General features: G+C 33.5%; 1 protein-coding gene across 1 annotated transcript; it reads right to left on the minus strand.

Annotated features, from left to right (window-relative positions):
- Positions 1 to 4101: 4101 nt before the first annotated feature.
- Positions 4102 to 5262, minus strand: LOC134242172 (uncharacterized). Its single transcript, XM_062724245.1, has one exon. The coding sequence runs from the start codon at positions 5260 to 5262 to the stop codon at positions 4102 to 4104; it is 1161 nt and encodes a 386-aa protein (XP_062580229.1).
- Positions 5263 to 14344: the final 9082 nt, after the last annotated feature.

Genomic DNA, 14344 nt, shown 5'->3' on the forward strand with positions numbered 1-14344 from the left:
CCTTTCATTTCACTGAAAGTGTCATAGTTTTGGACCCCAACATTTAGTTACAGTGACAAATATATAAGTATTCATTTATATATATTTACATTTGCAAATGTTTCCTTTAAATAACACTACTGAAAGCAATGTATATCTATAACTGTATAAATACAGGTACGGGGTCTAGAGGTCATAGATGTGCGTATGAATAAACGTTCGACGTAATTTCTCTGTGAAGTCATAAAGTGTCGACGTGCGTTCAATGGATTATATTCATGCCATTGGATTAGCAAAATAACGCATTTCACACGTTAAAAGTCACAATCAGGCAAATAAAAAGTATGAATAAGTCACAAATGTAAATATTAGTAATAAGATATCACTTAAAACATATATCGGGATATAAATACGGGTTGGTACGAGATTAAATTCATCATAAAATGGAATTTAATCTCGTGACCAAACCGTATTTATATCCCAATAGATGTTTAAAAATAATACCTTATTTCTTAAATAACTTTTTAGTCATGGTGCATTTGAACTGTATTTACATCTACATATACATGTTTATGATGTTTCATTATTTAGCTTTATGAAATTTCTTATAAATGTGCTTACAATATCACTTAGTATTTTATAACGGATAGTAACAAGAGGTATGGAATGGTGTACAATCTAATCTGGATGTGATTGATGAGGAAGTTCGAATGAAATTTCTTTTTTAAAAATGTATCAGAAGTAATCATAAAAAATTGTTTTGTAATATAGTAATTGCAGCTTAAGCTTAAAACTTTAGTTTTTGACATTAAATGTAAGAGGGCTAAATGCTACATCTCTACCACAGTATATCAGTTTGGTAAATATTTTGCGAATCACAACCAACCAAGCCATATGATAAACGTGATGTCTTTAACTTTTCTATCGTCAACTTCCCTTACTTAGGCAGCAATACCGTATACCTTTATCACCTGCATAGGGAGTATATTTATCTCAGCTGATTCGATACGCAAAAGCATGCTCTACGTATGAATAGTTTCTAAAACGAGGTAAATTATTAATAAATAAGTTGATGAAACAAGAATATCAGCAGTCTCGTTTACAGTCATCATTTCGTAAGTACTATGGTCGATACAATGACCTTGTCAGCAAATACAATTTATCATTGAGTCAAATGCTGACTGACGGTTTTCATGCTAATTGTTAGTCCATTATTTATACACTGAATTGACGACAGATTTTTCCGTTATTTCCTGATCATGACAAGGAGCACACAGCGGGTGTGCCCGGTCAGCAGAGGATGTTCACTCCTCCATGGCACCTGATGTCACCTCTGATGTTTCGGAGGTCCGTGTTTGCTCTGCTCCTATTTTGTATTGTTTTATGGACTTTGATACTGAATACTGTTTGTTATCTCCATATCATTTTTCATACAACCGGGTCCCCTGGTAAACAAAGCTTAGCAGAGTGTATTTTAGTAGGTAAGGGTGGATAACTGATTAGTATATCTTGTGAGGCAAACCGTGACAAGTATGAATTAGTAATCAGGTATGATCTTGTGCCCAGTGCACTACAAAACTTTCGTGATTTCATCTCAACAATGAGATAACATTTAAACAATCCTCCAACGTATCTATGTTCTTCTTCACCCTACAATTAGGTGAACCTTGGGCCTCTTAAGATACTTTAGTCCCCAGGTTCTGAAAATGTGGCATTAACTGAATGAAAATGCTACCAAAAATATCCCTAAATTCTCATACAAATGTGTTTTTTCTTCAAACTTGATCTTCAAAGTTTATCATATTATGTAGGGAAAATAAGTAAATATCGAATAAATTTTCAAAAAAATGCGACTAAAACCACCTATTATAATCCATTTTCTAAATAAAATTTGATCAACAAATACACTTTAGAAATAAAATTCATAGTAATCCAGGCTTTTGAATAAATTTTTATATACATAATTTACTTTTAGTTTCTTCTATTTATTTCGATATATTTACAAAGCAAAGTATATAGAGATTTCCCTATCATTGCAAAAACACTATAAATCACTTCTAATTTCATATCATTTTAAAGAACCTCAATTTCTTTAAATATCTAAATTTAAATAATTTGACTTTTTATAAGACTTTTCAGAAAACCTCAAAGAACCATGAAGCAGACTGAGTGGTATAAAATGAAAAATACGAGGGGCGTTCAATAAATAATGTCATTGGGGCTCGGAAAGAAGTAAAAAGATGCTTTTCTATGATTTAGTCTGAATGATCTAACAAAAATATTCTCTTTTAATTAAAACACGTGTCCGTAACATTTTTATTCAATTTCTAATTGTTTCTAGAACACATTTTTGAGTATGACCTTCGTATACTGGAAAATGTCAGATCCTATGATTTGCTGTATTTGTTTTTTATAGATGTTTATCTAAGTTTGGGAAATGAAATAAGTCAAAGGTTGAAAGATCTGGCAAATTTTGTTGGTGTGACAAAACATTAACTTTCTGTTTATCCCAAAAACTCCTTTACTCTTCATAGCCTGTGGGTTTGGGCGCTGTCATGAAGAAATTTAATATAGTGAATTCCTCATTCTGTTTCCTTACCCTCAAACACCTTTCATTTTTTGGCAGAAAAATTGTTTTCTAGACTCCTCCAGAAATTGAACTTCCTCCCCAAATATGAATTTGAACAATAAGACCGCTAATATTTAAGAAAATAGCATATAAAAGTGTTTTATGTTCTTGCAATTCTTTGCTCTTTTTAGGCATTTGCATTTTTGTCAAGTGCATGTTATTTTAAATTTGTTCTGAGGGTTTAAAGCAAAATGGATTCAAATTTCATTATCTATTTGAATTTCAGACAAACGTTGATAAGTGTAATTTTTGATTTTTTAAAAATATAATTGTTTAGATGTCGTTTTCACTATTTTTCAAATTATAGGGGGCATGCTTGATCGGTAGCTTGAATTTCTGGAATTGGAGGAATTACAATCGGAATTCAATTCCGGCTCAGTTCTATCAATTCCGTATTGAGAGGTGGTGTGAAAGCAATTAAAGATGGCGACTACTGTGTATTTGCCGAGAGTGCCGATTAAAACATGTATGCAGTTTTTCCCTGTATTTGGACCCTGATACAGTCCTATAGACCTATTTGCAAATTAAAATTTAACATTGTTCTCATAATATTATTCAAATCATGTTAATTGTTAAGTTCTCCTACTAGCTGCAGACAGCAAACATCATGATATTCTGTTCTTCACAGCATTCACTCGCACTTTTATCCTGACCTCCATAAATCATTTAATAAGAAGAAATTCTTTATTTGTCGAGCTACAGCCATATTGTGAGTCTGTGAACTAATTCCAATTCCAGTTTTACATGATTGGTAGAATTTTTGGAACTCTCGGAATTGAAATCTGACTTTACAATCAAGCACACCCAGGGTGACCTTTGAGAATTAAATATTTTTACTATCAAATGTTTCTTTAAAACAGTGTGAACTATCACCAAAATGATTTCTATCAATTTTGCTATGTGTCTTAAAGTCAGTAAAAAATATTCAATGATAATTTGTTGAATTTTCGCAAATATACATTGGTTGTTGTAAGTCCTTGTTGCCAAAGACGGTATCCATTTTTGATGCCCATTAAATAATTTTTGTATATTGAAATCCATCCGTTTACGTGGCTATAAAACAAACATTGGTTGCTGTAAATATCACATATTTCAGTTGATATATTTTTGGAGAAGTAGCAAGTTTTACACCTGCTTTAATGAAGCGTTTAATTTGACACTAGGTTTCTGATTGTTGACCATTAATTTTTAATGCAGTGTTTGGAATAACCCTTCCTTTCCAGCTTCCCACGATGAAATAATGCAATGAAAAGTGGTCGCAGAAACTGTTATCAATTCATTAAAGATATAATGAGAGAAAGCCAATCTTAATGTCATATATTTCTATGTTGTATGTCATCGAGCTAATGACATTATTTATTGAACGTCCCTCGTAGTTGCATAAAAGTTTTGATTTTCATGCTTCATTTTGAGAGGTCTTGAATTAAATTATAATCAATAAGTTATCTTTCCTGACTGAGGATAGGAGTACATTAATTAGTTTTTGTTTTGATTCACTGCAGATATTTGATTTTCTTCACTTGCATATTTCTCCATTCAGCAACAAACAGATTATCATTTGTATCTGTACACAGTCCCTGGGGATAACTTAGTCCACAGACTATAAAACGGAGGAACTGTCCATCCTGGTCTATGATGTGGACACATTCATTGTTATAATCAGCTGTAAGGATGTGACTCTGACTGTCTGTTGTGATTCCTCGTGGACTGAATGGTTGGTTATTTGGTGCAGGAGTATGTCCAGTGTATCTGAATCTCAGTTTACCAGCATGATTGACTACTACCACTGCTTCAGCTCTATAGTCAGACACACATATATCTAAGTTTCTGTTTTCAGTAATATTTCTGCAAAAAGGTCCAGATGAAAAGAGAGGTTTGCCTTCACCATCGAACTTTATGATTTGTTTCTGATTGAAACCAGAGTAACGGACAACTTTTGTTTGTACGTAGTCATCATTTTCCATGATAACCAATAGGTCACCGGAAGAGGTACTACATGCAGATCGAGGTTTCCATTTCAGTAGTCTGATCACCTTCTGAATCTTCTTATTTTTCACAATGTTCACAGTTCTATCATGGTAATCAGTATATATTAGATCTCCACTTAAAGTCACTGCAATGTCATCTGGTGCTTTCATTGACGTAGTTGTGATTGACTTGAGTGGTGATCCCTGGTTGATGCTGAAGAGTTTCATATTGCTGTCATCTCCACTTGTCCAAATTTCTTCATCACTCATACAGGCCACGTTATGAAGGTGTCTATAACCTGTATCTATATCTATGGTGGTGACAATCTCTGGTTCATCAAGCAGTTGTTTAATTGAAGGGGAGGATCCAGCATCTGGTGATTTTTCTGTAGTCTTGAAGCTGTACCCATGTTCATCTGCAGTTAAAGAACTCAGTGATAAAGTTCCAAACAGTTTGACAAGATTTTTTCCTTCGATTTTCTCTGGTTCAAATCTTGGCAAACATGTTACAAGCTTTTGTGGAAGGTTTCTATATTTTCCTACAATAGATTTAATTTTCAACAGCTTTGAAATGTCTTTAGAGTTCACATTTTTTTCAACTGCATTGATTTCATCCTTAATTTCAGATATTTTCTTGCTAATTCCATCCAGATGATTTTGTAGAATTTGTGACTGTGTGATTTTCATTTCATTAACTTCAGCTTTAAGTTTCTGGACAAGTTTGTCAATTTCTCTGTGCCAGTCCTCTCCATGTTTTGTTATGGCTGTAGAGAGATCTCCATATTCCTTTTCTAACTGACTCATTCTGTTTTGTACATCAGAGGCAATGTCCTGGTAGGTTGGGCAAATTGTATTAATTAATTCATTTCTTTCTTTTATAAAAATCTCTTTCCTTTCATCCAGAACTCGCAAGATTTTAGATAATTCATGACCTAGATGTTGATGTGATTCAATGCAGCTAATGCAGATAGGAATGGCACATTGATTACAATACATTTCACATCGTTCTTTGACATGAGAATTGCATCTTGGGTAGAGAGGGGTAGATTTTCTAAGAGCAAATCTGACTATGTCATGTTTTTGGGATTCATCAGATACCATATGATCACCAACACAGGCCTTACACATGTTGACAAGACATGTATCACAGTGCATCTGTACCACAGCGGTCTCACACAAGTCACATCTTATCACATCCTGGGCACTGGTACAAGGGTCCATGGTTATATTTTGCCTAAATTGAGAAGAATATTGATAATCGCTCATTATATATCTACATGTATACATTCCAAATGCAATGATTAGGATAATAAGTTAAATCTTGGTGAAGAAAATGAACGGAAATATATGATTTATGAATCTGTTTCCTTAAATTTTAATTTTTGAGAGGGTGAATAGCAAATCATGAAATAAAGGAATAACTTTTGACAAAATATTAAACTAGTTTAACAGTACATTTATAATATTCCAGAAAAGAAATTGCTATTCATGACTCCATCTTCACTGATGAACAACATTGTTTAAAATGTGGATGTGCTTTATCTTTAAAATCCTCTGACCTCTCACTCTGGAGATATTCGGACAGAAAATTAAAATTTCAAAGTTAAAGAAGACTGCTTTGGTTTACTCTGCTTTCCGATCAGTTCAGGGTAGCATATGTTAATGCTTGTTAAAGTTTTGACTTATATACTGAAAGGAAAAAGAAACGCAGGGTAGCATAATATTCGAAAAAAAAATTGACCGCATGACCGAAAATAACGAAAATTTGTCAGAAGAGAAATTTAGTTTCTATGTACCTTAATCAGTGTTCAAAGGTACTCAACCGTAAAATGTATGACATCATGTAGGGAAAACGCGAAAAAGCCCAAAACACGTGCAATTTGATGACGACGAGTTTGTCAACAATTTTTGTTGCACAATTTGATGCATCTGAGGTATACACATTGTTTTTCAATATTTAAAGACGATATGAATTTCTTGCAATCTTGGTACAATGTACGGAAGTTCCATGGGGTATGGTTTTCGAATTGCCTGAGAAATAAAAAAGCAACAACTCAATAACTAAACAGTTTCTTGTGAATTTACCTCATAAAACTTGTTACCCGTTGTAAGAGAGGACATGGAATGGTTTTCAATCAACTATGACGATGACGTTAACGCGAAACAGAGTCATGTTACGAGCGGATTATTCGTCCTGCCATCTCTTAAATCGCAATCCTACTACCACAAAAACCGCCTTTTATACAGTAGACTATTGTTATCATTACATTCCCCGAAAAAAAGAGAACAATTTCGCAATTTTGGCTTTTTGAGACAGTCAGCTTACTGTTGTGTTCCTCTCACTGGCGCATGCGCGTGTCGTATGACTAATTTTTTGGCGTGGTTACCCATGTCCAATATTGCCAGGGTTTAAAAAGATACTCACTCTCATGAATTTTATGGAAAGGAGAAATAACGCTCATGAGAGATGTACAGGAGAAACATTGAAGATAACGTTAGCTTTCGATTTTCACTTTTGGGGGTATCGTCTTATGAGCTTCAATAACACATGAATTATTAGACAAAATCAAATGGGATTTTGGATATGTCTTTTGAAAGATGATTTTAAAAGTTAGATAGGAATAATGAAAAAAATTGAAAGAAAAATAAATTTATTCACCTCAAAAGTTTACCCTACGTTTCTTTTTCCCTTCAGTATGTACAGGTTTACATACATTTATAGATATGGACTCTTCCATGTAAAAATTATATACTGTATGCTAAAATTGAGGTCATATTTGAAATTAATATTTCAATTTATACATACTGTCATTATATGTATGTCATCATTCTGTCATCATTTAAGTTATGGAACAAATACTTATTATATCTAGTATATAAGTCTTAAGTGGGGTGAATCAATACAGCCTACCTGTTTGTTCAATAAATGGTCTCAAGTTTTTAATCCCTCTAATCTGTAGTGTGGAAAGATATTTTAAAATGACATCTAATAAATAAAAAATTATAAAGTGAATCCCATAATTAATAAGATGGCTTTAATGACGTCTTTCCTGCATGTAAGCCAAATACACAAGCAGAGTCTCTTTTATCACTTAATATTTAGTGTTCAAACTTCCTGTTTTAGTTTTACTAAGAATTCGGGTCAAGTATCTTTTTTTCAATCTTGCAAACTGATACACATCTTAAATAACAAATAGTTATATTTGGGCACACACCATTCATCATCTACGAAGATATAATTCCGCACAATTTAAAAAAAAGACGTGTTTTCATAATATATGAAAACATGATAATCATCAGCTAAATAAATTTACACTAGTTATTCGGAGAAGATCTAAGCTACCGAATATTTTTAAGAATGGAGGCTTATATAACAACTTTGCTACATGCAATATATGGAGATAACAAACAGTTTTAAAAACTCAAAGTCCATTCAAGTAATACAAATAAAGAACAGGGCAAACACGGACCTCTAAAAAATTAGAGAATTATGAGCACATTACGCAAATACAAAATACTCCTGAAAGATCAGGAACTCGTGATCAAGATCTCGTGAAAAAAATAATGTCGGAGAGATTGCATTTTTTGGGGCATTCAGATGTATTAATAGATATGATCAGAAAAATGAAAGATGGTTTTTTTAGATGTCATTCATAAATTTCACACAGTAAAAATCATAAGTTGACCTTAGCTGGTTTCATGTAGCACACCACCCGAAGGGCATTTTTATTTATAGCAGCAAAAACTAAATGATAATCTTCATGTAAATTCATGTAAATTAGTTTAATCCAACTTTTTAAAAACACATTTTCTCTGAATATGAAACCATGCCTTCCGGTAGAACAACATGGCTTGACGAGGGGTGGTGACTGCACAGTTTAAGTGTAATCAGTCACTGTTAATTTTTTATCATATGTGTATGTTTACTCCTTTATACAGATGATATCGCTCATATGATATTGTTTATCTATCAACACGATCTGATCAACAGTTGTCACAATGCTTCAATGCTTTTTACATGAAATAGATTGGTCAAGCAAAGTGGATTCATATAAGTGACTGTATGTGTTAAATAGATGTTAAATAGGTGATCCGAATCTCTCATTGTTTGTGGTTGTGTATCAGATAACATGTTTTGTGTTTTCCATACCCTCGCAAAGGTTTTGAGATAGAAAACACACAACTGGAATCATATATACGTACCCAACCACAAACTATGAACATCCTCTCTGTTTAATACATTCAGTAAAATATGACAAATATTGCATGTAGATCCGGTGCCGTGGAGGAGTAAGCATTTTCAGGCCGACCGGACAAAACCTCGACAATAGCTTGCCTTGTTTTTAAAATTGTAAATGTGAAAGATTTCTGATATAGTGTACATTCAAGATGGTTAAAATCCTAAACTACGAAATAAAATGAGGAAGCAATGGGGGTTATATTCTTACTTTAAAACAAACAACACGAAATCATTTTATGTGTAAACGGATGTTTAATCTTTGCAAATAATATGGCCTCATATATTTATAAAGTGACGAAGTTTTACAAGATGCATGTATGTAGCAAAAAAAATCAATGTTTTAAAAACATACATATTCTGACGATGAACAGCAGAACAAACCTTACACAGAGAATGTATATAAATTTTAATCATAGACATGGAGACTGCTTCACAGTAAACAACTGGACAAAAGATATCAATACACTTAAAAAAACAAAAAAATCTTGCAAATTAGTTTTCCATTTATTTGAAGGTAAATTTTAGACCAGTGCATATCTTAAAAACTTGTGTTGGATCTAAAATGTTTCGATTAATTCGATTTAATAATTTATGACATGAATGTTTTAGAGTGTATTCAGATTGATTCAGCAAAGTAAATCCTATTCCCCTTCAGCAAAACAATATGATTTTTCTTTCATTTTCATAGTCTCTCACATTCATTTGACAAAAGTACATATTTTCATGAACTACATGTGCTTAATTTCTTTATTTATGGTTTCACATTAGAAATTTGATTTTCTTCACTTATTTGCTTCTATATTCAGCAATAAACAGATTGTCATTTGTATCTGTACATAGTCTTTATGGTTCTGAACTGTCCATCCTGGTCTATGATGTTGACACACTCATTGTTTAAATCAGCAGTAAGGATGTGACTCTGACTGTCTGTGGTGATTCCTATTGAAGACTGAATGGTTTGTTTTTAGAGCAGGAATACAGATGCTTCTTTGTTCTTCTAGGTACACCTGATCCCACCTAGGAAATTTCCTGGGGTCCATAATTTTGCCCTGTCTTCACATTTGTATAGTATATAGATTTTGTTAGATCGATCAATGTTCGTTATTATCATGATGGAGAGAATTTGAACTTCCTTTAATACCATTTTTCCAAACACTACCACTTACTCCTTTTTGACCTAAACTGTGTTCTGATTATTTACGTCAAATAAGGAGCCAGATGCGACCGCTACCATAGATTGTCTTTTGTTAATATCTCAACATATGTGTTTTTCTGAAGAATGTCTGATTATTTTATTTATAAATGAGAGAGACAGAAAAGATGGGAGATACCTAGTGCCTAAATAGTTACCCATTTTATAATAAAGTTGACGGACGTGTGTTACATTCAGAATATGAGAAGAAATACCATATCGAAGAAAAGATGTTGCAAAAACTTGACCCCTTTGTAGAAACTGGATTACGGTGTCACAGCTTGTGACTGCAACTGTGCATAAATAGATATGCATGATGTTGTTTCATAATAACATATCACAAACATCTGCTGTGCAATAATATGTTTGGTCTGAATCAGTGAAATTCTTTTACATAGCCAGTTATAATTATTGACTCAGTTTGTAAAACTTTGTCGTAGAAATTACGAGTATATACCTTACGCAGAATGAAAAAATCTCATCTTACACATAAGACTAGATGCTGTCATGAGACAGTAATACCCGCACTAAGGTGCTAACCTTTAAATGCACACACCTTTAAATTGGGTTTTACCAAGGAAAAAGTCTATATAATTCAATAATGTAGATAATACATGTATTCATCAAATCGAGCATAATATCCCCAGGTGACCATGTGACCCATGAGCTTCTTATAGGTATTTCATATCCTTAATTCATTACCAGTCTGAAAATAAACAACAGAATTTAATTGATAGGTTTGATAAAAGGGGGGATATAAATTTTGGCCCATAATTGGAACTTTTAAAATCTATTTTCCCAAATAGATCAACAACAAATAATATTAGTCAAATTAGTGTACAGCGTCTTTGATGAATTTTTCAAAATGTGCAAACTTTTTAAATATTTGTTTAGGCAAAAACCTCCTTATATATACCCAATCAATTTAGTCATACACCCCCCCATCCCTCTCTCATCAACACACATACAAACACACCCCATTCCATTTGCCTGTTTCTGTAAATATGTCTAAATGGCAAAGTTAAGATAAAATATCTTTTGTAAATGAACATAACCCTAACGATGATTAGGCTACTGCTTAAAATGTAGGAGGAGTTCAGGGAAGACGGGGCTTTTTGCATTAAAAAACATTATTTTTCGACCCCCATTTGACCACTCGGGGCAAAATGAAAATTCCTTAACCTTACTGCACATCTCCAAAACACCACCAACTATCTCCCTAAAGGTGATTAGGCTACTGCTTAGAATGTAGGGGGAGTTCAGGGAACACGGGGCTTTTTGCATAAAAAACGTCATTTTAACCCCCATTTGACCCCCTTGGGCAAAATCAAAATTCCAAAATCTTACTGCACATCTCCATGACACCACCAACCATCTCCCAAAAGATGGTTAGGCTGCTGAGTAAAATGTAGGAAGAGTTCATTGAAGTCGGGGCTTTTTGCATACAACAAACAAACAAATGACATAAAAAAACGTCATTTTTTTCGACCCCCATTTGACCCCCTGGGGCAAAATCAAAATTCCAAAACCTTACTGCATATCCAGATGACACCACCAACCATCTCCCAAAAGATGATTATTGAGGCTGCCGAGTGAAATGTAGGAAGAGTTCATGGAAGTCGGGGCTTTTTGCATAAAAAACGTCATTTTTCGACCCCCATTTGACCCCCAGGGGCAAAATCAAAATTCCGAAGCCTTACTGCACGTCTACTTGGCACCACTAACCATCTCCCAAAAGATGATTAAGCTACTGTGTAAAATATAGGAGGAGTTCAGAGAAGAAAAGTGTGACAGACGGACGGACGGACATGAGTTACAACAATATACCCGAATTTTCTTTAGATTGATTGATTGTATATTGTTTAACGTCCCTCTCGAGAATTTTTCACTCATATGGAGACGTCATCGTATGCCGGTGAAGGGCTTCAAATTTTGACCTTTACTCGGCACTCAGGGCCATTGAGCAGTGAGGGATCTTTATCGTGACAACGCCTGCCGCTGACACGGGGCCTCGGTTTTTAAGGTCTCATCCGAAGGACCCGCAACTTTCACTTGAAAGTGCCGAGCGCATGGCGAAGGAACAGTTGCTACCCACTTTAACGACTAGGTCAGTTGCGGCCGAGATACGAACTCACGACCTCCCGATCACAGAGCGAGCGCTCTACCGACTGAGCTACTGTGAACGGTAACTTTCTTTAGAAAGTGCGGGTATAAAACTATTCTTTAACGCATACATTCTGCCTTCTTTAAATTGTCTAACTATTTGGGATAATGCATCAAATGCTAGCATTGACAGAGTTTTTTAAATTGCAATAAAAGGCAATTGCAAAATTATTTTCTTAAAAAAAGATTCTGATTGTACACACAAGTACTCTAATGTCGACATAAAACAGATGCTTGAGTTTCTGCTTGACAATATATAACTATGCTGTTTTTTGGAAACCACGTGTTCCAACAATCTATTGGAAATTCAACTCTATGATGAACGTGATGACTTCAACTTTTCTATCGTCAGCCTCCCTTACTTATGCAGCAATATACATTCATCACATGCATAAGGAGTTTATGTATCTCAGTTGATTCGATACGCTAGATCATGCTCTATAAATAAACAATTTCTAAAACGATTATTGACAAACAAGAATATCAGCAGTCTCGTTTAAAGCCAAAGTCATCATTTCGTAAGTTCTATGATAGGTACAATGACGTTGTCTGCAAATACAATTTATTATTGAGTCAAATGCTGATTGACGTTTTTCATACTAATTGATAGTCTATTATTTATGCACTGAATTGGCGACGGATTTTTACGTTATTTTCCGATCATAACAAGGAACACACGGCGGGTGTGACCGGTCGCAGGGAATGTTCACTCCTCCATGGCAACTGATCCCACCTCTGATGTTTTGGAGGTCCGTGTTTGCTCTGGTTCACTTTTGTATTGTTTTATAGTCTTTTGATCTTGAATTCTGTCCGTTTTCTCCATATGTTTCATGTGGTTTATTATGCCCCTTCACTACCATTAGTGTGAAAAACTTGGATGGCTGATCATACATTAGTTGATTGATTTTCATAAAATGTATTACTGCACAAAACACTTCATGGTATAGCACTAAGTAATTAAGAGACTCTTTTTTAATTTTCTTCTAATAGTAATGTTCTACGAAACCAACTACATGTATTGTACTTCATCTACTGAAGTATCGAAGTTATTAATTTAAAAACTCGTTATTCCGAAATTCATTTAAGGAGAAAACGTTTTTCCCCAACTGTTCACACATTTTGTAAGAATGTAGAAAAATTTATCATAAAGTGCCCGCAACTAAAAGTAATATAATCCCATGTCATAAAATTTTACATGTACATGAATTTGCATTTTTTACGTCATATTACTTATTATTGACAATGCCATTTCTCCCAAATATGAAAGAAATTATATTTTTATTTTTTTTAATTATGTGCATAATAACTTTAATTGCTATTCATATCCCTCTGAATTGCAAAAATATTTAGTTAATAACAAAATCTATCCCCTAGCTTCCAAAAATCCCGCTACATTTCGCACAATTAATCTTATATCTTAAAAAAACTAATAGAGGTTAGTACGTTTTTTTAGGAATATAATTTTGTTTACTACTCTATACCTTGCAAAACTTCTACCAATTATTTTGCTTTTACCAATCATTAAACTAAGTATAAATATTGCATATAGTTAAGTGTAACATTGAAAATTACATCCCAAGAAAAATCATTGTCAAACGAGGTGCAGCATAAATTCTGTACAGTCAAAATTTTTTTGAATATCACTCGTCGTTATGCAATGTTGACTGTTGCTACGCTGGAGAGCGTTGCTTCATTATTCAGCGGGTAAAAATGTTATTCAACAAATGTGTCTCGAACAATTAGATTGAACCAATTAACATGAAAGTATTATAAATATAAAAGATATATTGTTACTATTTGAATATTTGTTCCGTTATTTAATATAGGTAAGTTATAAGTCTTAAACTACATATTGATAGCAGGTGTTCCCTTCTTCAATTTCCAGCACTATCGTTTTTGTTTTATTTTAACGAATAAAAACCCAAGTTGAATCTAAATCTATATCTGATGTACTTGGACAACAGGACAAAGTAAGTCACCATAGTAAGTCACCATTTCTTGCATTTCTTAGACTTTGGTTTTGTTATCTTAAATATTCAAAATTCAAGAAATTAAAAAAATGCTTTCATTGCAGGTGTAGAAATGAAACCGTAATTTAAGAGATCAAGGCAAATTAAGGCAATAAAGAACAATTCAGACTTTGATTTTGTGGTAGTATATGCTGTTAGAGTAAT

This window comes from Saccostrea cucullata, unplaced genomic scaffold, assembly GCF_032062105.1.
Source record: "Saccostrea cucullata isolate Sc308-1 unplaced genomic scaffold, CSIRO_AGI_Scuc_v1 ctg5895, whole genome shotgun sequence".
Classification (NCBI taxonomy): domain Eukaryota; kingdom Metazoa; phylum Mollusca; class Bivalvia; order Ostreida; family Ostreidae; genus Saccostrea; species Saccostrea cuccullata.